Source organism: Vombatus ursinus, unplaced genomic scaffold (genome assembly GCF_900497805.2).
Source record: "Vombatus ursinus unplaced genomic scaffold, bare-nosed wombat genome assembly UNPS02010788.1, whole genome shotgun sequence".
Taxonomy (NCBI): domain Eukaryota; kingdom Metazoa; phylum Chordata; class Mammalia; order Diprotodontia; family Vombatidae; genus Vombatus; species Vombatus ursinus.
This window is the reverse complement of record NW_020950566.1, coordinates 6,475,802-6,503,799: the sequence shown is the minus strand read 5'-3', so window position 1 is coordinate 6,503,799 and position 27,998 is coordinate 6,475,802. Positions and strand designations below refer to the sequence as shown.

The 27,998-nt window shown below is 37.8% G+C and overlaps 1 protein-coding gene across 10 annotated transcripts in view; it reads right to left on the bottom strand.

Annotated features, from left to right (window-relative positions):
• Positions 1 to 27,998, bottom strand: part of ASB15 (ankyrin repeat and SOCS box containing 15) — a 59,982-nt gene that overhangs the window by 7,964 nt on the left and 24,020 nt on the right. For 5 of the 10 annotated variants that reach the window (XM_027855156.1, XM_027855155.1, XM_027855159.1 and 2 more), the window contains exons 2-10: positions 23,065 to 23,118; positions 16,155 to 16,263; positions 13,752 to 13,804; positions 13,530 to 13,661; positions 11,342 to 11,500; positions 4,342 to 4,587; positions 3,484 to 3,655; positions 962 to 1,532; positions 27 to 180 (exon numbers count right to left, since the gene is read on the bottom strand). In XM_027855156.1, the coding sequence (XP_027710957.1) occupies positions 27 to 180; positions 962 to 1,532; positions 3,484 to 3,655; positions 4,342 to 4,587; positions 11,342 to 11,500; positions 13,530 to 13,661; positions 13,752 to 13,804; positions 16,155 to 16,261 (1,594 nt within the window). In that variant the 5' untranslated portion in view covers positions 16,262 to 16,263; positions 23,065 to 23,118. Of the gene's footprint in view, positions 1 to 26; positions 181 to 961; positions 1,533 to 3,483; positions 3,656 to 4,341; positions 4,588 to 11,341; positions 11,501 to 13,529; positions 13,662 to 13,751; positions 13,805 to 16,154; positions 16,264 to 21,242; positions 21,255 to 23,064; positions 23,119 to 26,068; positions 26,115 to 27,998 lie in introns of those variants that run through there. The other 5 variants (XM_027855153.1, XM_027855154.1, XM_027855160.1 and 2 more) reach the window with 4 other exon arrangements.

Sequence of the window (27,998 nt, the reverse complement as noted above, 5' to 3'; positions counted from 1 at the left end):
ACTTAATCACAAATTTTTATTTTTACCTAATATTTGGCGAATTTCTGGCCATTCTCTCTGTACTTCTAGCATAGACTTCAGTTTATCACATAGAGGAACGTAATCCATATAATCTATTAAAATACGCATAACACGACCCAACAAATGCTTCATCCAAGGAACTGTAATAAACTCACAGAACTGAAAGAATTTTAAAAATATACAGATTAATGTTTTAAAGCACCATATATATGAATATATGTGTATATATATCATAGCAACTTATTTATAATGAACTTACTAAAAAATATTCTCCCCCCCTTTGCAGAAAACAAAGGTCCCAAGAAATGGGTTCTTTCATCTCTGAATATAGCTATAGGATCTTCCTTAAGATAAAATCAAAGTAACTGGAAAATATTTTCTTATTTTTCTGAAACTATCATCCCAGAGAAATATGGCTGGGTCTGAAATGATCATGTTCAGTAATAACTGGTAGAAAATTGCTTGTTTCTACCTTTTTTTGGGGGGGGGGGCCTAGGTAATGGGGTTGAGTGACTTGCCTAGAGTCACATAGTTAGTTAAGTGTTACGAGTCTGAGGCTAGATTTGAACTCTGGTACTCCTGACTCCAGGGCTGGTGCTCTACCCACTGTGCCACTTAGCTGCCCTGTTTCTACCCTTTGTCAATGTTCTATCCAGTAACCTGAACCCTACATTTTTAGATATTTTCCAATTCTTCTGCACCCAGTTTGACCCAACTCTAATTCAAAATATAAATTGGAACTTCATATCATCTATTTCATGTATTATAGTTGTTTGATAGGAGTATTCAAGTAATGGAAACACCATTAGAGCTACTGTTTTCTTGATGTGTGTGTGTGCACATGCACATGCATATGAAAGCTCTCCATATGCAACATGGTAAAGTTGATAAGTAAGGGAAGATTATAACAAAACTTAAAGAAAAAAGAGAAGCAACTTACCGGGTTATCTTTTATTACACAAGAAGTCCATCCTGGGAGTACATCTTCTTCAATCTCAGACCACACAAAGGAATTTCCAAAGATATCCCCATGCATGCAATCAAAGCACATCTCCACTTGATAGCCATTATTCAGCAACAGTCTAAGCATTACCTCATCATTCAAAGCATATTGAATGGCACTGGGGAACCTGGTGTCATTCACATGCATGAAGTAACAATTGACATTTGCTCCATGGGAGAGAAGCAATCTGACAATTTCATGATTTCCAGCTCTCACTGCCACAAGCAGACAATTTAGGGGATCTTGGTTTGGGTCTGCACCTGCAGCCAACAAAACTTCTGTACAGAGGATGTCATTATTGCAAACAGCAAAATACAGTGCGGTCTTCCTTCCATCATCATAGTTCTCAGAAATGTGATCAGCCAGGGGAGTATTGACATCAAAATCATTTTCAATGAGTAATTCCAGACACTGCACATTTTGGCCTTCAGCTGCTGAATGAATGGGGGTTAACCCACTTTTCTGTATTGCATTTTTGGATGTTACTGGGATGAGGTATTTCAGAGCCCTGGAAAAAGAGTGTCAAATATCCATGCTACATAGATAAAAAAAAAAAAAAAACAACCTTCCTCATGAAATCTTATTTTTCCTTCTGAACATGTTTTGATGCAAAACATTTTAATCCTATGTATAGTCTTCCTAATAATTTTTAGCTTTTTACCTTCCTATTCTTTATTTTTGGTTCTGATTCTTGTTTCCTTAGTGGCTCTTCAAAGTTTCTCTGAATAATCAGCACTTATTGTATTTAAGAGAAATAGCACAGTACAGGCTTTGGAGACAGTGGTCTTTGAAGACTTGGCTTATGTTCTGCCTTTTACACAATTGGCTGTGTGACCATGAACAAGTTACTTAACCTCACTATAGCTCAGTAAACTCTTTAAGATTATAAATTATAGGGAGTTGCTGACTTGCATGGATAGAGAAAGCTTTCACTTGAAGAAATTCTCCAACCCAAAGAAGATACAGGTCTGGACCCCTTTCAAAATTACTAAATTGAACAGTGTTATGCATATAAGCAACTAAGAAGTCCTTTAAGATTATAAAAAGGAAGGTCAGGTTTAGTTACCAAATAATACCCTTGAATATTTTACTTTGTTACATAAACAAGATGAGAAATCTCTGTAAAATAATATAATGAATATGCATTCCCTATCTGTATTTATGTGATTTGGCCAAAAAGAGAAGACTTTACTATTTCACTGAAATGTCAATCAAATCAAACATGATCACTAATCACACAGTTTCTAGAGGATGTGACAAATGGTTGTGAACTTTTCACACTTGACTGCTCAGCTAGATCATGTATGAATGATATAATTAGAGATAATTTGATTTCTTATGGCATCAAGTTCAGAGCTATCATGTGTGAATTTATGGACACTGGGATTAAATCCAAGTAAAACAAACAGTATCTCATTTAATCTCATTTATGTAGCACTGTGAATTTAACCCTCAAATCTCAACAAGGTGTGGACATGTCCTTGGGGTCTTGAAGGCTTTGTCAGCAGAGCATAAACTCTGGCAGGCCCTACCAAGGTAGAAAGGTTTCAAGTATGAGCTCAATGATGGGCTATATGCCAGTTGCCCTCTGATCAGCCTAGCTTACTGCAGAAGCCATCATCTAGCTAGGATGATAAATTTTTTAGCTACAGTAACTTAGAAAAATTCTACTAAGGCATGGAGGACTTACAATCTGTTTTAATAGAGACAGTTTCCACACTAATAAAATTAGCATTTCTTTGAAGGTCTCAAGTATAATGTGACTGTTGAGCAATCTATAGCCAAGTGACTTTGCTAACTTGGCTTTTTTTTTTTTTTTTTTTTTAGGCAATTGGGGTTAACTGACTTGCCCAGGGTTACACAGCTAGTAAGTGTCAAGTGTTTGGTCTGAGGCCAGATTTGAACTCAGGTCCTCCTGACTTCTGGGCCAGTGCTCTATCCACTGCGCCATCTAGCTGCCCCTTAACTTGGCTTTTGAGCCTTTGAGAAGTATTCAACAGCCATCACATGGCTGGTTACTATTGATAGTACCAGTTTTTTACTGCTTGCTATAGAGGTTAATGACACATTAAGTAATAAAATCCCCCCAACTATTTGTACAGACTGTCAATAATTAAGTCTATAAAAAATGGAACATTTCAATCTAACCTTATCTATTACCTATTAGTTCTAGTGTGGATTGGCCAATATGCTATAAAAAAAATTATCACTTTGAAAAATCAACAGAAGGTATTGTGGTAAAGCTTGGTATAGTGGAGTTAGAGGACATGGGTCCAACCTTTTTCTAAATCTATGATGATCCTTTGTAGTTGAAGTCATCTTTAAAAGTTTAAACTCTGAGCCTACAAGCAAAAATTTCAGAAAAGGCACCGTTAGCTTTTCACTAATTATGGGTTAATTGAGGATCTTGAGGAGAGAACCAACCCAACTTCTGAATGTGTCCTCTGGGCCTTACTTACAAGTAATGTCCTTCATAAGCAGCTCGATGAATAGGGAGGTGTCCTGATCTATTAGGAACATTACCACTTCCTCCATATTCCAACAAAAGAGAAATACAGTCAGGATTACCCCCTCCTGCTGCCTCAAACAGCACAGATGCCCCATCATCCGCCAAAGCGAAAACATCACCACCTAGGATGAGACGTTTGTCATAAGGATGTCTATATAAATTGGTGAAATTGTTCTCCCCTTAAAAATTGCCTGTCTTTATTTTTCCTTATTTAGTAGATGTTAACCTTAAAACAACAACCACCTTATAGACACTGAAGTGTAGTAGTGTAACATATATCTTAAAGATACGATACAACTATGGTGCTGGAAATAACCTTAGAAGCCAGCTTGTTAATCCTTCTACCCCTCTTTCAGAATTGTACTGAAATACACCAGGGTATGCCAATATTCTGACAGATCTATCTTGTCAATGTGGATTTTCCTTCCAATGATGTAGAGTGCGACCTGTCCATGTCTAACCATTCATTATACTCTCATCCATGTCCTCCCATGTGTTTGCCAAAAAGAGTCCACAATACCCCATATTAATTAGTGGTAAATCTCAATTTCACTCATTCCTTTATCTAGTAATAGATATAGTATCTGACTCTCTCTCTCTCTATATATATATATGTGTGTGTGTGTGTGTATGTGTGTGTGTTTGTGTGTGTGTGTCTGTGTGTGTGTGTGTTTGTGTGTGTGTGTGTGTGTGTGTGTGTGTGTGTGTGTGTGTGTGTGTGTGTGTGTGTGTGTGTGTGTGTGTGTATAAGGCACTGTTAGGCGCTGATAACAGATAACTTTTACTAGTCCAATTTCTTTCCACGTACCTTTATGGATGAGATGTTCTAACACGTCACAGTGACCGTACTCAGCAGCAACGCCCAAAGGTGTAATTCCAAATCCATCACGCAGGTGCACATTTCCTCCATTCTTTAGGAGCAGAGCAATAATATCCTTGCGGCCCTGTTTGGCTGCCTCATGCATCGCTGACCAGCTTTTGATACACGGTAGGTCGAGGTTAGTGTTATGTTTAATCAGAAGGGCCACCATGTCATAGGAACCCTTTCTAATAGCTTGAAAATATAAAAAGAGTTCAGATAAAATTTAACCGATCACTAATACATTTACACTTCTATTTTGTATACTGAAAGCTACAATCAGAAGAAGCCTGTGATGGGGAAGTTTTAGAAGGGATTATCCATCAGATTTGAGATGGTCTCTATGGCCTCTAATGTCCCTTACAACTCTTAGATTCTGTGAGCAACCACTCGAGGTTGTTGTTATGCTTTTACTTCAAAGCCTTAAGGAAGAATAAGCTTTTCGTAGGACATGTCAGTGCAGCCCAGCAACTTTAGAATTCACAAGGGAATCTTTTAAGATTTCCACATGAACATATTCCTTCCCTCCTTGGGCTTGTGCTAAGATTTTATGGTTTTGCTTTGCAAAACAAAATATATGCTGGATAAAATCACCACATATTCAGTAAGAATATAAGGTTAGACTTTAATAAACATTCTAGAACTTTAAAAATGCCAGCAACTACTGATACAGTGGAGACACCTTGGGAGAAAATTTGTTTAGTTGTTTTCAGTTATGTCCGACTCTTCGTGACCCCATTTGAGGTTTTCTTGGCAGAGATTCTGAAGTGGTTTGTCATTTCCTTCTCAAGTTTATTTTATAGATGAAGAAACTTGGAGGAAACAGGGTTAAGTGACTTGCCCAGGGTCATACAGCTTGGAAGTGTATGAGGCCAGATTTGAACCTAGGAAGATGAGTCTTCCTGACTCCAGGCCCAGCACTCTATTCACTGTGCCACCTAGCTGCCCCCTTGGGAGAAAATCAATTTATCCTAATGCTGTTGCCTTTGCTCAAACACTTTAGGATCTCCTCTTATGGAATTGCCTTCAGAAGCTGTGTCAGCAGTGAAAGCACTTGCCAGGGGGAGCCCAGGAACTGGCCAACGAGAAAAAAGCATACATGAAGAACATGTGTGTATCTGGTATACACATATATTAGACAAGAAAAGTGCTCTTTCTTAGCACTTCTGACAAATTATACCCCAAGAGAGAGATACAGCCTGCAGGTTGTGTAACAGCTTTAGCTTTAACAGTTTGTGATTTGAGACTAATCACTACAGTTCTACAGAGAAAGAACACAGAGTGCGTCATGTGAGTGCTATGGAGTAAAGGTGGAGACTGGCCTATGCTTTAACATATGAACACATGTCATGATGGCATCAGGATTTCCAGGTCCTTAATCTTAGGGTGTGACTTCTATGACTTTCCAAGGCTTAAAATGGTGAAGTTTTCATTCCCGGGAAAGAGCGTTATGTCGCTTCCAGTCCCTGTTCCCCTTAATCCATCCTTCAGATAACCCTCAAACCAATCTTTCTAATGCACAGGTTTGATCATGTCACCCTCCCTGCTCAAAAACTCTTTATGTTGTCTGTATCTTGTTTGTATATACTTGTTTGCATGCTGTCTCCCCCAACAGACCCCAAGTTCCATGAGAGTAGGGACTGTCTTTTGCCTTTCTCATACCCCTAGCACTTGGCACAGTCCCTGGTAAGAAGTTGGCACTTAATAAGTGTTTACTGATTGACTACTGCTATAAGATAAATTATAAACTCCTTAGCCTGGTATTTAAGACCCTCTGCAATTACCTTTCCAGCCAAGTTTTATACTTCATTCCTTCTACATTCCAACCAAACTGGACCGCTAGATGTTACCCAACCTTGTCCTGACCCTTTCTGCCTCTGTACTTTTCACACAGATCGTGTCCAATGTCTAGAACACTTTGTCTCTTTCCTTATCTGTACCAGTTGAAATCTTTCTTCAAAGAAACTAGCAATACCTCCTCTGAAATTTTCCCTGATCCTTTCAACCTAACATGATTTCTCCCTTCTCAAATTTTCATTATACATTCTCTGGAATCCTTCTTTGCCCTTATAGTATATCATATTTAAGAACACATTCTATCCCTCCCCATTTGATTATAACCTCCATCAAGGGAAGGACTGTGCCATTTTTCATCCTTGTTTCCCAGTGTCTAACAGTAGTGTGTGTGTGTGTGTGTGTGTGTGTGTGTGTGTGCGCATGTAATTTATTATGTACTTTTTTGCATATATATTTTGTACATATACATGTAACATATATGCCTTTTTAAAAGCAAGTGGTATGAAATGGAGATTTGCAGTTTCAGATAGAATATTTTTGTTGTCTTCTGCTGTGTGTATGGGAATGCTCCCTTTTGGTGTTTAAGTTCAGAATAAAATAATTTAAGAATACTTGAGGAAAGAAAGAATAGTTTCGCCGGGAAGATTGGGGAAGGTTACATGAAGGAACTATCTATCACCTAAGTTATATCTTAAAGAAAGATTAAGAATCAGGAAAACAGAGATACAAAAGGAATATATTTCACAAAAGTAGGTAAGATAGTATCATATGGGGTTAGTGACACAATGAGTTCAGGGAAGAGCTAATTATCTAGTGTGGCTGGAACATAGTATATGTGAGGGGGCATAATGTGAAATAAGATGAATAAAAGTAGGCTAGAGTCAGATTTTGGCCAAGCTAATGCATTCGTCTTTTATCTTGGACGCAACAGGAAGCTTATGAAAGTTTATGAATGGGATACTGACAGGGTCAGATTTGTATTTTGGAGTGATTACTTTGGCAGCTGTGTGAAAAGATGGATTGTAGAGAGGGTGGAAACTACAATTATGGAGCCCATTTGGGAGCCTATTACAATAATCTAGATAAGTGATGATAAAGATCTGAGTGAAGAAAGTTGTCGTGAGAGATGTAGAGGTAAAATTGACAGGACTTGGTAACTCATTGGATATATGGCGAAAGGAAAGGGAAGAGCTGAAAAATTAGGTCATGAAGCTGGGTGATGGAAAGAGTGGTGGTGCCAACAAGAGAAAGAGGAGAACTTGCAGGAAGAACAGGTTTAAATGGGAAGATGAAGACTTCCAAGACTGTTACTTTTAAAGTTCCATCAGCACACTCAGGTGGAGATATCCAACAGGCAGTTGAAGCTATGGGACTAAAGTTAGGAAGGAGAGTAAGACTAGATTTATAGGTTGGGGAGTCATCTGTGGAGAGGTGATAGTGGAACCCATGGGAGGAACAGATAAGATCACATGAGAAAAGAGTTAAGGACCTAGCCTTGAGAGACCCTCATGTTAGGGGGTGGAAAGTGGATGAAAAACAAGCAGAATACTGGAAAGGAGTTTTCGGCAGGGTAGCGGGGGAAGAGAAGGTGGGAGAATAAAGAGAGAGCAGTGTTATGGAAACCAAAGGAAGAGACAATGTCTAACAAGCAGGGATGTTCAACGGTGCCAAAAGAGTGGTTAAGGAGGATACAAATTGAGAAAAGATCATTGGATTTAGTCATTAAGAGATCACTGATAATTTTATTTATTTATTTATTTTTTGGTGAGGCAGTGGGGTTAGGTGACTTGCCCAGGGTCACACAGCTAGTAAGTATCAAGTGTCTAAGGCCACATTTGAACTCAGGTCCTCCTGACTCCAGGGCCAGTGTTCTATCCACTGCACCACTTAGCTGCCCCACCAATAATTTTTAAGGAAGTAATTTTGGTAGAGTGTTGGGGTTGAAAGATTGATTGTAAGACCCTGATGATGAGTGTGTGGTGAGGAAATTAAGGTGGTGAGAATATACAACTCTTTCTGAGAACTTAGTAATGAAAGGGAGAGAGACATAGGTTGATAGTTAGAAGGGGGGAGATGTCAGGGTCAAATGAAGGTTTTTTAAGGGTAGGAGAGTTTGGCATGTTTTAGGTATTAATGAAGAAACAAGAAGACAACGACATATTGCAGATGAGAGGAGGAATTATCGATAGGGCAAGCTCCCAGAGCTTGTAATAAATGTCAAGAGAAGAATTTCAATTCCAGCTCTTCTTTAAAACAGGCACTCTCTCAATGATGTCACACTAATTTCCATGTATAGTACGATGAAGGACTGACCACTGGGCCCTCAAGACTCTACCCAACTTGTACGAGCTTGGATAGCTGTCTGCTGCATGGTCATGATGCTGTATAATGAAGTGGGTTGGAGGAACTTTGGAAGCATGAGTAAACATGTTGTAACTGGCTCTGATATGCTGATCACTGGTGAGAAGGAGCCATTGCACTCGGCCAGAGGGTGCATTCAAACTATTCAGGCTCTTCCCTCTCTCTTGGTTTGACTCCACTGAGCTGGAGGGGTCTCAGACTTCATCTAGTCGAGTCCCTTCATTTTACAGATGAAAAAACTGAGACCCAGAGACCTTGTCTGAGGTTACTGAGCTGGCTAACAAAGAGCAGGGCTAGGAATCCCAGACACTCTCCAGCACTTTCTAGAGAGCTGGTTAGGCTAAGCTAACCCAAGAGGTACTACTAACTGTGCCGAGGCTGTCAATAATGTCGTGTTCTGATTTAGAGAAGCATTCATTCTTTGCATCAGAATCTGCCTTTTCTAGCTTCATGGGGAGTAATGGTGACATTCCCTGGGAGAAATGAGTACAAGTTGCAGGAAACGTAATACAACTTTATGGAATGCATGGCAGCAGTAATTTGGGAAAGTTTAATAAGTGTGGAAGATAATGTAAACTTCAGGAAATGTAAATTCCATTCATTTGAATAATGTATAGAGTTTAAAATCTTCGTTTAGCTCTCTTCTTAAGTTAAATAAACTCAGGTCCTATGACCTTTCCTCATTTTAAACCTTTAACGATTTTAGTTGCTCTCCTCTGGCCTCCCTCCCGACTCTCCACATCGCTCTTCAGTGGCAGGTCCTAAACTTAGTTACACTGAGTTCCTGCCAGTAACATGTGCACCTTAGGAGCTCAAGCAGTTGTTGATAAGGCTGGCTTTAGAATCTGGGAAATGATTCGAAGGGGTTATTCTTACAGGGGCCAACACCTTTCCAACTACCCTTGCAAACAGGGACAAAAATTTTACCCTGCACTGAAAAACGCATTAGCTTCTCACTCTCCTCTCAAGAAAGAAACAATCTAGAAATTAGAAACATAGCTTGAATGAACATTTGCCTCATGCTTCTTGATATTATCTGTCCCTGATCTGAAAATTATTCCCTTATTCGTGCATGCACATGTGTATGTGTGTGTGTATGTGTGTGTGTGTTTGTTTTAAGGGGTAGGGAAGAGAAAGGGATTCATGTTAATATAGTCCATAAGGGCTTTTTTTGGGAGTTCCCTTTGTCCAAACATAATAGAAAGAGTAGAGTCATTAGAGCAGAGTAGCAGATAAAAGAGTCATTATTTGCCCTTTTGGTTGAGTCTTTGGGATTTTCCAAATATATCATAATATTGTCTACAAAAGGAGATAGTTTTATTACTTCATTCCCTATTCTGATTCCTTCTGTTTCTTTTTCTTTTCTTATTGCTATTGCTAGGATTTCCAATACAATAGTGAATAATATTAGTGACATACTTGTTTCATACCTGATCTTATTTTTAGGCAAAAAAACCACATCTAGAGCTAGAGAAAGGTGCTTTTATATATAGCCTTTGATTTTGGTTTGGGTAGTTCATGGTTTCATGGTTTCAAACAGTCTGAACAGTACAGTTCCTAAAAGAAGGTGGTGGGAAAAGGCCTAAGAAGCACAAAAGTTAAGTACACAAAGGAATAACTATGAAAGACTGGGTGTGCATTGGAAAGAAGAGTTCTGAAGACAGGTTGCATGTGGAGATTTAGATTTGTGAATCATCTGCGTGGAGATGATTCTAGCATCACAGATTGAGAGCCAGAAGGGACTTTAGAGTTCATTTAATCCAACTCCATTTATTTTATAGATAAGGACACTGAAGCCCAGAGAGGGTAAGTGTTTTTCCCCAAGGTCATACAGATTATAGGTGGCAGACCATGAGATTCAAACTCACATCTCACTCCCAAGAGAAGTTATAGATCTCAATGAGATTAGAAAGGGAGAACAGAGGAAGAAGAGCAAAGGAAGCCAAGGATAGATATTTGGGGCTAGAGCACAGGATGTGAAACCTCCACAGTTGGTGACAAAGAGCCTATTTATTCCAGGGAGAGGTGTGTAGAGCCTAAAGCTGATTTTACTAGGTGGGGAATCCTAGCTTCATCCCCTACCCCTTGGTCGGAATTTAGAATCCAGCCCCTCTCACGATGGCAACCTAGGCAAGTCACATGATAATAAATTAATAGTAAACCAAAGGCTAAGCTACAAAGTAGTAGTAGATAAAAGAGTCGTTATTTGTCCACCCTTGTTTGCCCACACATAGCAAGACCCATCAGACTAAGCCAGAGGGTAGCTAGTCAACACATGGCACAGGCACAAGGAGGGAAGAAGGATGGATTGCAGGAAGTGGGAGTTATCAGTCAAACCATAGCTAGTTCAGGGGAAACAGTGCCTCAGGGCACTGACATGGGGAAGGAGGTACTTTTCTTCTCCCCTACTTTGAATTCCATCTCTGTTTCTCACCTTGTAGTTATATGCCTTATAACTGACCCTGGGCTTCCACCTCAAAGGTCAAATCACTATGGTACCCATTTTGTGATGCTCCACAGTTACCTACATTATCCCTTTTCCTGAAGGGATTATCCCATCACCACTACCGCCACCCTGCCCTGGGTCTTCCCTTTTCCCTTCACCTCCTTCCCCTTCCACACTCCTCAAACCCTGCCCCCCCAGTAAATTTGCCACAGACACATTTAGGGCTCTGGTTATTAGGTAAACTTATTTCTAGTACCAAACATGAACATCATATAGATTTCTTTATCAATTAACCAAAAGTTATTTAAGCACCTATGTGCCCAGCACCTAAAAGAAGCCATTTACCAAGTAGAAGGGGAGTTTCTCCTTTGAGGTTTTTGGTGTCTGGACACACTCCCTTTTCCAGTAGAGTTCTTACATTTTCCACCAGACCAGAATCGATTGCTAGAGTTAATGGTGTTTCTCCATCACAAGTACTGTATTCCCAAAGAGTTTTGTAGGATGCTGAGACAGGAAAAACATTGTATGGAATCAAGAAAATATCAACAAGCATAATACATACAATGGTCACAAATTCCAACATTTTATCACATTTATATTATGCTTTAAATTGATTTCAGTATGTACTTGCAAGTTTATTAGCATGAACCCGTTGTTGAACATGGTGATAAGGTTACAATTTTCTGGTTTTCTAATTCAGCAACATTTTCTCAAAATCAGAAACTTTCTCAACAAATATGCCTAGAAAAATGCTGAGGAGATATGAACAAGGTCTAAAAAAAACATCAAGTGTATGAAGAGCAAACACAGATTTATTCACTGAGGGAATAATCAACAAATCAACAGATTTTTACTGGGCACCTACTGCAGAGTACTATATATTAAATCCCAGAAATCTAGAACTGAGAAATACCTTTCAAACTTAAAAGATTTAAATTTGGGATTAAAAAAAAGAAAATTCTATATTAAACAATGAATTTACTTGTAGATCTCATTACCACAAGATGCAATATGGTTTGCAAAAAAAATTCAAATTAATTAATGGATGATGTCCTTTATGGGTTGGCATGGCCAAAGAATTCATCCCCAAGGAGCCATCTACTGATGATTACTCTACTTAACTAGGCTGGTCCTTACTATGCCCAAAGGGCTATAAAAATGTGCATACTCTTTAATCCAGCAATAGCACTTCTAGGGCTACATCCCAAAGAGATCATACAAATAGGAAAAGGACCCACATGTACAAAAATATTTATAGCAGCTCTTTTTGTGGTGGCAAAAAAATTGGAAATTGAGAGGATGCCCATCAATTGGGGAATGGCTGAATAAGTTGTGGTATATGAATACATTGGAATACTATTGTGCTATAAGAAATGATGAACAGGCTGACTTCAGAAAAACCTGAAAAAGACTTGTATGGTCTGAAGCTGAGTGAAATGAGCAGATCCAAAGAGAACACTGTACACAATAATAGCCACCTTGTGTGATGACTAATATTGATAGACTTAACCCTTTCCAGCAATACAAGGATCTAAGACATATCCAAAGGCATTATGATGGAAAATGCTATCCACATCCAAAGAAAGAACTATGGAGTTTGAATGCAGATCGAAGCATATTATTTGCTTTTTTTTCCTTTAATGTGAAAATATGTTTAATAGGAATGTATACGTACAGCCTATATCAGATTGTGCACCGTCTTGGGGAGAATGGTGGGGAGGAAGGGGGAGAAAAATTCTAAACTCAAAAGCATATGGAAGTGATTGTTGATAAATCAAAATAAATTAATTTAAAAAAAAATTAAAAAACTAGGCTGGTCCTTAAAAAGTAGGCACAGACTGTTGCTGGCATCTTGAAGCTTTTCAAGCACAGTAGAATCTGCCAGCGCTCACTTATTTTTCCACAGGAATTAGGCAGGATAAGCAATATAAAGAATGTTATTAAAGAAATGCATAATTTAAATAAGGAGGTGGACATGTCACATAGCAAGAGTTAGAACTAACCGAAAAACAACTCATGCCTTCCACTAGTAGCTTCACAATGTCAAAATAATTCCAAGAAGGACCCTAGCATGTTGGTGGACCCTTTGTAGTGAACTTAGAGGAGAATGTGGACAACAACTGCACAAGAAGGACAGGCATGGATGGATTATGATCTCCACTGTTGCAGGAAATATCTACATTGAAGAGATCATTGATTCATTGGAGTATCAAGTACTGTATATCCATGATATTATTGAGAAGTGGGATACATTTCTGTCCCTTTAAAGGACAGCTAAAGTCTCTCATAACACTCTTAGTGCCACTCTCAGAAACAACGCCGGAATGGATAGACACACCATGCATCTGTCCAAATGGCAATTCTTATGTCCTTATGTTAGATTGTGACTTGAACAGCTCCTCCAAGAATTGCTTTTCTCAAATCCTATAGGCCACTACTTTGCTTTTCTTTGTGGTTTATTTTGAATCAAGGATGGCAACCATAACTTTTCATTCTTGTTTTGAGATAACTGAAGATATTTGGATTCACTTACCGTCCAGAACAATTTCAAGTATTTGCTGAACAGGTTGAACTGCTGCCTCATGCAGTGGGAACCACCCATTGTCATCAGCTTCATCCAAAGCATATTTATATTTCACATAGTCCTGGAGCTCAAGGATTTGGCCTAAGTTAAACATATGAAATGACTGTAAATTTCCATTCTTAGCATTGCAAATCTTCCTTGCCGTACTCTATGAACAATGTGCATAGATACCTTTTTTAATGGCCTCTACAAGTTTTCTGTTCTTAGCACTTAGGGGCACAAACCTAGCAAGGAAAAATAATAGCTATGTTATTATACCATTTCAAGGCATTTAATGATTTAATTTTCCATTGATTTCTGCCCACATGCATTTATTCAGACCTTACAGGAAATGCATGAATAGGAGGCTAACATACTTTTTGTTCTTCAAATCTATAGAAAATAGATCTTAGAGTAGATTTATGATATTGGACAATTAGTGGGAATGACATGGTATAGAAGACATACTTTATCTTTGAAACCAGTTCTAAGTAATGCAAAATAACACAGAACTGAAAGTTGCCTATGAAAGTCAATTAATTCCATTATTCATGTTAACTACCTGCCCCTGGATGTCTAGCTCAAAATCGACTAACAAATGAAAATGTAGGTAGTTATCTTTGCTTATTGATCACTATAGACTGACATTTAGTTTAAAATATTGACTTTTTATCCTAAATAATTGAGATAAATTGTCAATTGTACATTTAACTTTGAGCTATGCAGATCTGGTTTAAATGGGAGTGTAGAGTTTACTTTGCAAAGTATTTTCAACTAACTGATACAAAAATAAAAAGTAGAGAGAGCATTTCTTGAAGATACTCCCAGTCTCTATCAATTTGTTGTTGTTTTTCCATTGTTTCAGTTGTGTCTGACTCTTCGTGACTCCATTTGAGATTTTCTTGGCAAAAATACAGGAGTTCTTTGCCATTTCCTTCTCCAGCTCATTTTACAGATGAGGAAACTGAGGCAAACAGGGTTAAGTGATTTGCACAGGATCACACAGCTAGTAAGTGTCTGAGGCCAGATTTGAACTCAGGAAGATGAGTCTTCTTACTCCAGTACCCACACTTTATCCATTGTGCCACCTAGCTGCCCCAGTCTCTATCAATAGCTTTTGCCAAAATGTCATAATCTATGCTCTCTTCGCCCTTTCTGTTTCTTCTCTTTCAATGGAAATAATACATTTTATAAAAGTTTCATTAACTCTATTGAGAAGAAACATCTTTAAGAAGCAAGGGTCATGAATGCCTTTTTGTGAATGACAAATCAGAAAGGAGAAAATATATTTCCAGATATGCTTAAATTGTTCAATGCAATAATCTTAAAGCCTGGCTAATGAAATAATATATGTACTTTGTAAAGCTTATAACACCATATAAATGTCAGCTGTCATTACAGGGGAATCATTATGATAGAGTGAAAAACATTTTGAACTTGGGTCAGGAGAAACTTGGGTTTGAATGTCATCTTTCACACTCATTAGCTATGTCATATAATTTGCCTGGGCTTCAGTTCCTCATCTGTAAAATGGGGATAATAAAACCTATAGCACTAACCTTTCTGGGATACTGGAAGAACAAAATAAGATAAAATACTTAGTAAATCTTAAGATGCTACATAAATGTTACCATTATTATCTCGTGTATAAAATAGTGCCTCTTAAGTTTTCTGAATCAAAAGATTCTAAATGTTGTAATAGATTTTGTCATACAGTAGAATATTTTGTAATGAGCAAGAGTGGAAATGGCTTAAACTATTTCAAATATGACATCAATTTGGTATATTTTTATTTAATTCTATCACTTAAACAATTAATGATAAATACTGTGATTTATATGGTATTTTATATTTTGAGAAAGGCTAATAACTAATCTACTCATTTAACCAATAAGTTAGAATTATTTTGTGAATCTCACAATTTTATAGATAAGGAAACCATACCAAGCAGCTGACAAGTACATGGATTGTGCAGGGTTACATTAATCAATGGCAGAATGGGTATGAGACTACAAAGTCATCTTCAGTGCTATCTAGGAATTGGTCATCTAAGTAATATGAGTATATTTTTTTCTTATTTGACTCCATATCATGTTAACTTCACGTGATTTTAGAAAGAACAAATAGCATTGCGCATTTGGACAGATCATCTAGAAAATTCTCATACATTTATGGGATTTGTGGATTTAATGAGTTTAGGAAAATTTTTTAAAGAATGGAATTTGTTAGGATATTTAAAATATCTAACCCCTTACATTTTTTGGACTTGAACAATGTAGGAATTTGTTTTGCTTAACTATGTTTATTTGATACAGAGGTTTTATTTTTCTTTTCTTTTTTCTTATTTCTAATTGGGGAAAAGGCATATATGGAAGGGAGAGAAAAATGGATTTTTGTTCATTGAAAAGTAATAAATATAATTAAAAAATATGCCACTACCACTCCCATTCTCTATCAGGGCATGAGTAAACATATCTAACAACTGTACTGGAAGGGCTTTCATGGATGAGGAATAAAGAGAAGTTCTTCAATTTTATTTTTTTTAATTATATTATCAAAATGATATCTTATGTACTTAATTCCCATGACTCTTACCTTTCAGGATAAAGCTCTTTCTTGTTGGCTTCAATGGATTCTTGAATGCTAAGCTGAATTTCATAATCTGTGAGATGGTCCTCATCAAAGTCACCATTTTCCTCCATGTCTTTGGTGTAATGTTAAAAGAAGCAATTTTGTAAAAGTCAGTACTTGGCCCAGGGCATCATTTGTAATTAACGTGATAGCTCAAATGAAAGACATGAAGTAACTAGCTTAAAAAAAATCCAATCCTTCCCAAAACACAAAAATTTTTGCATGTTAAATCACATGTCAAAATGAAATATTTAAAATAATATATTTATTCATTCATTTAACATTTGTTAAGCACCTTCTCTGTACAGTGCATTGCTAGACATACTGTAACATGTCTTAATTTATATTAGTATTCCTTTGCTGAATAATTTGAAATACACACACACACACACACACACACACAAACACACACAAACACACACACACAGATACAACCACACAGCCACTGGTGGCTATATGGATACTTACTGGACTTGGAGTCTGGAAGATCTTAGTTCAAATCCTGCCTCAGACACTGACTGACCCTAGGTATGTCACTTAACCACACGTCAATTTCCTCATCTGTAAAATAATAGTACCTACCTCACAGTGTTGTTGTATAAATGCTAGCAATTATTACATATGTAAAATAATAGCTGTGCTCTGAAAATAGTTTATGTATAAAGCTCATAATCAAGGCTGCTTAAAATGCTTATAGAAAATTTTTTTATAGTACCAAAAATTAGAAACAAAGTTGGCACACACTGATAGGGAAATGGCTGGCATATAAATATGTTGTTCAGTTGTTTCAGTTGTGTCTGACTCTTTGTAACCCCATTTGGGGTTTTCTTTGCAAAGATACTGGAGTAGTTGGCCATTTCCTTCTCCAGCTCATTTTACAAATGAGGAAACTGAGGCAAACAGAGTTAAGTGACTTGCCCAAAGTCATACAGTTAGTGTTTGAGGCCAGATTTGACCTCAGCTCTTCTTGACTTCAGGTCTGGCATGCTATCTACTGTGCCACCTAGCTTCCCTGTTAATATGAATATACTGGAATATTATTGTGCTCCTTGAAATGATGAATATGAGGAATTCAGAGAAACTGTAGGAACTGATACACAAAAAAGTGAGCAGGACTAGACAAACAGTATATATCAATCAATCAATCCACAAATATTTACTGAGCACCTACTGAGCTACTTCCCCAACAGCTAGATGCTGATGTTAAAAGTACAAAGAATGAAACAATCCCTAATTGCCAGGAGCTTACATGACTACAAAAATGTTAAAAAAAAAAAAAGAAAAGAAAAGAAAAGAAAAGAAAAACAAAAAGAAAAGGACACTACAAAGCTGCTGAATTCAGATGATTTGTAATGATCATGACCAGTCTTGGTCCTGGAGAACAGATGATGGCAGAGAACACTCTCCTCCTCTTTAATTAAAGTTGTGGGGAACTACAGGTATGCATTTGTTGTATACGTTTTTAGACATGAATATTTTGTCAATCAGTTTTAACTATTTTTCTTTGTTACTAGAGTAAGTTTAGTGGATGTAGGAGTTGATAAGGAAATGGCATAAAATGTCATTAATAAAGCTTTAAAATTATACTAATGGGTACATGAAGAATGGGGTCAGCTAGATGGCTCACTGGATAGAGCTCTGGGCCTTGGAGTCAAGAATACCTGAGTTCAGATCTGGCCTCTGACACTTCCTAGCTGTGTGACCCTGGGCAAGTCACTTAACCTCTGTTTGCCTTGGAGGCAACTAGGTGGTTCAGTGGATAAAGCACTGGGCATGGAGTCAGGAAGACCTGAGTTCAAATGTGACCTCAGACACTTCCTACCTGTGTGACCTTTGGCAAGTCACTTGACCTCTGTTTGACTTAAAGCACCGGAGAAGGAAATGGTCAACCACTCTTGTATCTTTGCGACAGTATTGGCATACTATGGTCCACAGGGTCACAAAAAATTGGACACAACTGAGCAAATGAATGATAACAACATGAAGGACAGTTCTAAGTAACAAGATATAGTCATGGGAAATAGCTGATGGACTAATTCAGCATTTAGCAAAGCAGAGTTGGTGTAGCTGTGTTTGAGAAAAGCTGTCATGAAAAAAGAGGTATGGGTGAGAGTCCATATGGGGCAATACTGGGTTTAGAAGTGCAATTCAGTGATACTATTTTATAGACATTCTACTAGGAAGCATTGCTACCACTGCCCTAAATTAGCTTTTACCTATACAGGGGGATCTCTCTGCCTTAGATGGTGCTAATTATATTCAGTCAAGCAAGCATTTATTCAGCATCTATCATATGCCAAACACTATTCTAGGCACTAGAAAATATATTCTCAAACATAACTCAACCTCTGGTTTATTTTTAGGATATGCCATTTTACGCCAAGGTGGACTCTCCACTCTAAACATATGTGTTTGCTACCCCCAACACATGGTTTTCTCATTTACACTTCTGTCCTTTTTCACATTACTTTTTCTTACCCACAATGCCCTCCACATAAGAATTACCATTGTTCACTTCCAAACCCTTCTTAACACATCCATCCCATTAGCTATACAACTTGTGGTACATGAATGCAATGGAATATTACTGTACAATAAGAAATTATAACTGAAGAAAATAAAGAAGCATGGGAGGACTTAAATCACCTGATATAGAGTGAACAGAATCAGAAAAACAACACAATTACCACAGCTTTATAAATGGAAAAAGCAACAACAAATTTCACACTAAATGCTATATAATTATAATGACCAAACTTGGCCCCAGAGAAGAGATAAGACCATATATCTCCTTTTTTGTTTTTTTTTTTTCCAGAGGCAAAGGATTATGGGTATATTGCCCATACCGCCAAATCTGGGTGATGTGTTGGCTAATTTTAACTAAACTAACTGCTTCCCCAGCCCCTCCCCCACCTCCACCTGTCTCTTTTTATGCTTTGTTAGCAGGAATAGTTCTCAGAGTAGGAAAGGGGGGTAAAATATATTTGGAAATGAAGGTAACATAAAAACAAAAGATATCAATAAAAATTATTCAAAACAGAACAAAACCTACCTCCCCTTTGAAATTTTCCCTGCCACTTGCTCCCTGATTGCTCATTTACTGTGAGTCTCTCTACCTTTATGTCCTATACTGTTTCCACTCTTTTTGGGCTTGCACTCATTTAGTGAGGTGTATTCATATGTGTACATTTTGTAACCCTCACTACCCTTCCTCCTCCAAGATTAGTTCCTGGAAGACTAGGCCCATGTAGTCTTTCTTCTATATCACTTTATCCTACTACTTCCCTCATTCCCAAAGCACCTAGCAGATGGCTAGTCACACGAGGAAAGTATGGACCCACTGACTGACAAGCACCAGTGTTTTCAGGTCACACACTTAGCTGATGAACATAAACCTGTGGCATTGCATGTTGCCATTATAACTAATACTGCTGTGGTGATAGGGGGATTGGATGGCCCACGGGATTAGTAATGGGATACAGAGCCTTTCACCTATTTAAATCACAGGTTTAAATCTGGTCCTGAGTAGACTTCAGGCTGTCACTGGATGAGCTTTCTGAGGATGGAATCTCACTGGAAAAAGGGTTGAACTGTGGGGAACCTCAAAAATGTTGTTTATACTAATGCTTAGAGTGTAGTTTGTATGTCCAGATTGGAAGATAACACAGGGTAACGCTTATTTCTTAAATTAAATGGAAGCCCTCACCCTCTACAGCCTACCTTCACATTTTCTGGAGGGATCCTGAATTTGACAGGAAGCCATGTGCACAGTGTATGCTGAGACTTTAACCAGACACAATACATATGATAGACACACATTTGGACACAACAGGATGAAAGGAATGATGAAATGAAATAATGACAAAATGAGTAAGTCCATATCCCACGTGGGGACAGTCAATTGAGTTGACTTCAGTCTTGCCCTTGCCCTAGAATGGACCAAATGACTTCTTGAAGTTCTTCTAATCCTTTGAGTGTAAGGTACCTGTGATAGGACTGGAATCTACCAGGGTTCCTCCTGTCCCTATGTGAGTTAGGAAGATGTAACAGAACTATAACTTGATTGACCCAGGGGTGAAGGAGGATCCAAGCTGTGCCTCTCTTGACATAGCTTCCTGGTGGCCTCTAGTTGTATTAATATGACTTCCTGGTCACCTAGGGGGCATAAAAGATCCTGCTCATATGGGGTTGGGGCTCTTTAGCCTGATGTCTGAAGACCACAGTAGTCACCACACTGAACACTCTACTGAACAGAAGTTTCATAGGAAGATAAGGGAAGTCTCAGCTACCGATGCTAAGTGCTACTATTCCCTTGTCACAAATCCTTGCTATGTCAGGACAAAGTATTTATTGCGGTGTCAAACTCATTCCTAATAGTCCTTAAACTACTTGGATAGTAAACTGATTCATACAAAAGGAATGAATTCATCCAGGCTCCAGATTGTAATTTAGCATTTTGTGGTGTTTTAGATCAGTGGTGTCAAAGTCAAATAGAAATTGAGGCCACTAAACCATAAATAAGGATCTTTGCAGGCCACATATTGTCTTAGAAAACCACATATTTATATTTCTTTTTAAAAAATTAATACATCAACACATTAAAATCTGATAGGGACTACATTTTAATCTGGCTTGGGTCGCATTTGGGAGTTCATATGGCCCATGTATGTGACACCTATGTTCGAGACCATCCCCCTACCTTCACACGAGAGAGATGATTTTTATTCTTTTGTTAATGGATTTTATGATGAGTTGGCTCACCATAAAACTGGAATAATCATCTTTGGTCCTTAGTAGTTTTGAGACACAAAGGGACATAGTAGATGGAAGTGCTATAGTTGGAGTCAGGAAAACCTAGATTTGAATCCCACCTTTAACACTTACTAGCTATGTGACATTTACCCCTCAGTCTAATTTTCTTCATCTGTAAAATGGGGACAGTAATAATAATAAGAATTATATCGGCAGCTAGGTGGCTCAGTGGATAGAGTGCCAGGGCTAGAGTAAGGAGGACTCATTTTCTTGAGTTCAAATCTGGCCTCAGACACTTACTCGGTGTGAGAACCTGGGCAGGTCACTTTAACTCTGTTTGCCTCAGTTTCCTCATCTGTAAAATGAGCTGGAGAAGGAAATGGCAAAGAACTCCTGTATCTTTGCCAAGAAAACCTCAAATGGGGTCACAAAGAGTCAGATACAACTGAAACAACTGAACAACAAAAAATAATAGTAGTAACAATAACTGTATTGCATACCTCCCATGCTATTGTGATGCTCCAGTGATAAGATACACATTCAAAAACTTTAAAGCACTATTGAAATCCCAATTATTACTATTTTCATCCAAGGAGTTCTGAGTACTAGATCTCATTACTCAGTAGCAATATTTTTTCACTTATCCCATTTTACCAAGAAAATAACTAAGACTTTGACTTGACATATTTAAAAAAAGAAAAGTCAATGGCAGGGAATGAGAATCTTTTTGCTAAAGATGGATTTTTGCATTTATGAAAGAGCTAGACAGTTCAGATAGTGAAGATATTCATACAAAACTAACAAGCTCATCCAGGGCTCTAGGTTGTAATTTAGCATCCAGTGGTGTTCCTTGGAGTGTGTATGAAGCAGAGAACACCTTTATTTTTAAATTCTAATCCAAAAGTCTCAGGAAAACACCCTACAGTCTGTTACCTTTAAAGGAAAACACACACGGCTCTTGCTTTTAGCAGCCAGCACTTGTCAGCAATAACTTCCAAAAATAAAAAATATCTTCCAGGGACACATAAATCTTCTCTTTTGGCCTTGTGTAACAGGCTTTGTATTGCTTAGGGTGTTCCGGGGTGTCCTAGGGTGGCCTTCAACCTTGCCTTTTGTGTCTCTGAGCAAAGCCTCAACAGAACCGTCCAAAACAAGAGTCTGCATCCCAGCTGGTGCCTGACTGAAGTGGCCAGGCGGAGGTGGACTGTGTTCCAAGGCATTATGTATGACTGACGAAGAGTACATAACATTTCAGTTCATCCGACTCCCTAAGTGGCTTTAAACCTGTCTTAATATCTCCTTGCTACTGAGGAAGGTGAAAAAGCTATAAAACTCTTCACCATAAATGTTTTAAACGTGTCACCTTTTACAGGGCAAGACCATATCTTTCCTGACTAAATCTGTATAGTACCTATTATATCCCTATTCACTTAAATTGGTTAGCTACTTTTTAAAAATTTTCAGTGTGTCTAAACTGGTTTACTGTTTACCCTTTCTGTCAAGAGTATCACAGCTGGTATAGTCTTGGGGAAGGCTGGTCTTAAGAAATGGTAGTTAGCTTCCTGTGTGGTAGAAAGCACAGGCCCTAAAGTCTCTCTCTTCATCCTGACCTGTCATGTGGATGAAATTCCACCAGTAATGAGCCTTTCTTTTGGGTCTTGAAGGCTTTTTCAATCATTAAGAGTCTCAGTTAAAATGCAAATTCTCTTAGGAAGTATGAAATCTTACTAACTGATAGCTAGTGCCCAATAAGGCCATGATGAAATACACGTGGGGTAGCAATGAGAAGAGTTGATTTTAACTTGGGGAGATGAAGCATAAAATGAATGACAACAAACGTCCCAATTTTTCACAAAACTGAATCTGTTCCTGAATCTCTGAATAACAGTGCAGACGTGAGATGTCTACAGTGGACTGGCAAGGTTAAATTCTGATGTGACCCCATTGGGATGAATAATTTTTTTTGAGGCAGTTAAGGTTAAGTGCCTTGCTCAGGGTCACACAGCAAGTAAGTGTCAAATGTGTGGTCTGAGACCAAATTTGAACTCAGGTCCTCTTGACTCCAGGGTCGGTGCTCTATCCACTGCACCACCTAGCTGCCCCCAGGATGAACAGTTTTTACCTTCAAGCTGAAGTGGCCTTTGATGTGGTCAAGTTTCTGGAAGTCAGGATGACCCTGAAGGATAAAGATCAAAAGGATTGATTATAAGTATTAATAATTTTTGTTTCCATTCTTAAAATAATTATAATATTAGAATAAAGTTTATATATATACATATATATAAATTTTTCCATTTATGTTAGCTTTTTAAAAAATCTGGGCCTTTGATTTCATCCAGGTACAAAATACTTAAAGACAAGTATTCTTTTATCAATGTAGATCAGCGACTTGTTCATAAGTTATCTTAGACAGTTTTCTGGGGACGCTGAGAGGTTTAGTAATTTGACTGTGGTCTCACAGGTAGAATATCTGAAAGGCAGGACTCGAGACCAGGTCTTCGTGACTCCATGGCAGCTAGGTGACAAGTGTTTAGATTGCTAGACTCATGGTCAGTAAGACCTGAATTCCAATCTTGCCCCAGATATTGTCATACAATTTCAACAACATTTTCCCTTCTAGGGCTGTCTAGTTCTTCCAATAAAAATGCAACATCATTGAACTGATCTGTTCCTTCCTAAAAAGTAGCAGCACCTTTGGCAGAGACTCAGAGGGAGAAAATATTGTACTTTTAGGCTAAGGCAAAAAAAATGTGGGGGTTATAGGACAAGCCATTCTTTAATATCTTTTGAGAAGTTTCCTGAACACTCATGTGGTCCTATAAAAGAACAGATCAACAGTGGTGCTCTCCAGGTCATTCATGTGGCTTCTATAAAATTAGTTTTCATTTCTTGTACTGCAATCTTCCCTAAATCTTAAGTGAATAAAGAACTAACCAGGTATATACTCTTATATTGGGTTGGATTAATCCTAACTTCTACTTTCAGACACTGGAATTTCATGTACTCTTTCTGATGCTGAAGCCAAATGGGATTATGGGAGAAAAATAAGATGACTACTGGGTGTACAGAACCAGAAGAAGCCTTATCCTCACACGCACTCTGATTCCCTGGGGGAGTCTAGACAGGCTAAGAGGGAAGGGCAGACAGAGGAGAGCAAATCAGAACACATAGGGCAGCACCCACTTTAAGAAAACTCTTATACCTAAAAATCCTGAACTTACAACGTAGAACACTTATTCAGTTCATGAAAAGATGTCCTAAAAGATTTGCTTAGTGAGTGTATTAAAAAACATGATTTGATTGACAAGTATTAATTTACATAGCTAGAAATTGTCAGGAGTGCAAAGATAGCATATAGCCAGGCACACCTGTCCTAGCATTAAGGAAAAGAAGCTATAAACCCTTTTTTTGGTCCATTATTGGCCAAGTGCCTAGATATTCATAATTTGGCTACAAGGACATTGGTAGTAGGGGCAAAAGAACATGCTTTTACTCTATGGTTATACTATCTTTCTTTGCTCCTGAAAAGCTGTATATGTTACAAATACACTAGGAGAACTGGATATTTACAGAAATCATGTTGTAAATCTCTCTCTAAAGAAAATATTTAATTTCTCATTCATCTTTTGTGAAAAGTTTCATTTATCAGGTTTGCATAAAGTGGGCCATAGGTACTTCCAACCCTGCTGCTTAAGTAGTCAAGAATCACTGAGGAAGAAATCCTGATCTGGAATCATGAACCCCTCCCAAGAATTTCTTGTTATTCGTTCTCTGACCCCTAAGTCTTAGGAAAGGTTTGTTATCCTCAATTACTGTGACAGAATGTAGTTGGAATGGTGAGTTCCAGATTAATAAAGGCTTATTTCATATCATATAAACTAATGGGCATGAGAAATGGTGCTTAATATAATAGTAATGTCGTCTAATGAATAATATGACTTTCCAAATACTACAATGGAAAAAGAAAGATTTTAAGCAAATTCCCATTTAAAATATAAATAATCACTGTTATTTCAGCAAATTGAACTGAAACATTAAAGAAGTTGAATATTCAGTGATCTGTATTTATTCCCTTCTGCAAAGGACTCAGGAAATATAGCTCTAGAAATTTAGGCTGTAGGAAATACAGACTTGGGAAATATGGCTCAGGAAAAACATTCACCTAACAGTAGCTTGCTAGAGAGGCAGCTGGGTGGTAAGGTGGAGTAAGCCCTGGATTTAAGTGTCAGGAAGATCTGAGTTCAAATCCTGTTTCAGAGTGCTTACTACCTGTGATCCTGGATAAATCACTTAACCAGCTCGGCCTTAGTTTCCTCATCTATAAAATGGGAATGATAATAATAGTACCTACTATTATTGTTGTGAGGATCAAATGATATGCATAGATAAAGTACTTTGTAACCCTTAAAGCACTGTATAAAGGCTAGATATTATTTTTAATATATAAAAGAATTTGCAAATGGAACATGAAACTTCTATTTGATTTGAAACTTGATAGCAAATCATTTCAACTGGATTAAAAAGTTCTATGTAAAAGAAGATTTATAGTAAGGTTTATCTATGTCATTTATTGAACATTAATTTTTCCCTCAGGATCCAGGATCGGCTGTCAAGTTCAATAGCACACACCCTGAAATTTCTAACACTGATTAAAAACTTTTTCCTTCATATATAGATACATACATACACACACATATATGTTATATACATAGTATGCATGTATGTAGGAATATATATGCATATATATATATATTTGCCTCCAAATGCTGTTAATATTATCCAAAGTCTGAAATAACCACAAATCACTAGGAAGAAAAAAAAACCCTCCTGATTAAAAATTGTATCTACCACAGATTGGTTACTCTTAAATATCTCTGGGACATGCTTAATTATATGAGGGAAAAGTACTCCTCTAGGTTGGTGTTTTAAAAACAGACAAACCAGTTCTGGGATCATTCTATAATTGAACAGATCCTAGGCGTTCAAGCCTTAAGGTTGAGCCACCCAGAGATTCAGGAAGAGCCACCTGAGTCTGTACATGATTCGTTAGAGTACATTTCCAATTCGAAACTACTTCCCCATTAAGCTAGTGAACAAGGTGCAGATCAAGTATGTCATAGTCTCACCTTTTGGAATCATCATCTTGTCATTCGTATCCAGGGACCTGACTTCCTAACCAAAAGAAACAGTGCCCCATGAGCCAAGGTGTCCCTTCATGTATCTAAATTTAAGTATCCAGTTGGTAGTTAAATTAAGACCTGACCTTGCACAACTGAAACATAAGCAGGGTCCAGCATAGAGGAAAGTATTACCCATGACTTCTCTAGAATCTCATCAAAAGGAACATGAGACTGCTGTGGTAGAAACAGATTATTTGTGTCCTGATTGGTTCAAACAGCTATCAGTAACAAAACAAATGAGCTGCCAGCTGAGCTGTGGCGTCTGTGCCAAACCAAAGGAACAAAATGCAGTCATTTAAAGGGCTTTGTATTATAGTGTGAAGGTACACAAAATGGCCCAGTGGGACTAATTTCCGATTCAGTGCTTATCTTAATGACACAAAACTCAAACTCATCTTTATCATATTATATCACAAAACTGACTCTTCAACATTTTTTGAAGTCATGTTGAGTCTTAATGTAATACCAAGCTTGTTATTTTCTGAATTCAATGAAAGTTGGTGACTCAGTTTTGTCTGGTGAGCATATAACAACTTCCAATCTGACGAGGTAGAGCCAGACATTATGTAATGGTCAGTAATAGCTGGTCTGTTCAAGAATCCCCAGGTAAATGAATTGAGGACATAAATTCCAGGAAAGTGGGCTGTAGACATAAAATGAGAAAGGAATAGATACTAAAACAATAAAAGCCTACTACCACTATAATTAGGAAAATTCAATTGAGGATCAGTATCAAATCAGAGACTTCTCAATCCAGTTATCCAGCCAGATTGCCTCAGGAAATTATCAATTTTATATCTGTGTTTCTGTATACATTTTGTGTATGTGGGGATAGATTTTGTCATTGTATTGCCAAGCATTGCAGAATGTGTTGCACATAGCAGAGGCTTAATAAATGTTTGCAGAATTAAACTGACTTTATCAACTGAAGTCCATTTATATATAAGTCCATTTATAGACTCCATAAATGAAGTCTATTTATTACAAATGAAAAAGCAAAGTGCTCAAGTCCTAAGTATTTCCATACTCTTCTGAGAGTTTGAACTCCGGTAGAAAATTCCTATGAGGATAATGTTACTTGCTGAGACTTCCAGTGGGTAGGAGTGTTGCATGAAAATAGTAATAGTAGTAATTGTTGTTGTTATTGTTCATTTGTTTCAACAGTATCTGACTTCATGACCTCATTTGGGGTTTTCTTGATTAAGGTATTGGAGTGGTTTGCCATTTCCTTCTCCAGCTCATATTACAGATGAGGAAACTGAAGCAAACAGGGTTAAGTGACTTGCCCAGGGTCACACACCTAGTAAGTGTCTGAGGCCACATTTGAACTCACAAAGATGAATCTTCCTGACTCCAGGCCTGGCACTCTATCCATTGTACCACCTAGCTACCCTAATAGTAATAGCTAGAATTTATCTAGTGCTTTAACATTTGCAAAATGTTTTACTAATATTATATCACAGATCAGACATGAATAGAAATGGACTTTAGATTATTTTGTTCTTACCTTAACTTTGGAAAAGTAGGCCTAAACCTAAAAACAGCGGGACCTAAGACAGTGACATGTTTAAATTATGAGTGCACGAAAAAACTGACAAGGAGTCTCTCTTTAAGCTCATGGCTCCCAGAAAAATCTTTCCCAGCTATGGCTAAATGGCCTCACTTCACAGGCCTCCAAGTTTTGTGGAGTCTTCTTGGGCAGTGACTGCCCCTGTGACTCTACAATAATTTTTTTTTTAAAGCAGCTATGTAATGGCAAAAGTACTAGACTTGGAGACAGGAAAACCTTTGATTCTAATTCCACCTTCAACCCTTACTAGCTCTATGATCATCCATCCATCCATCCATCCATCCATCCATCCATCCATCCATCCAT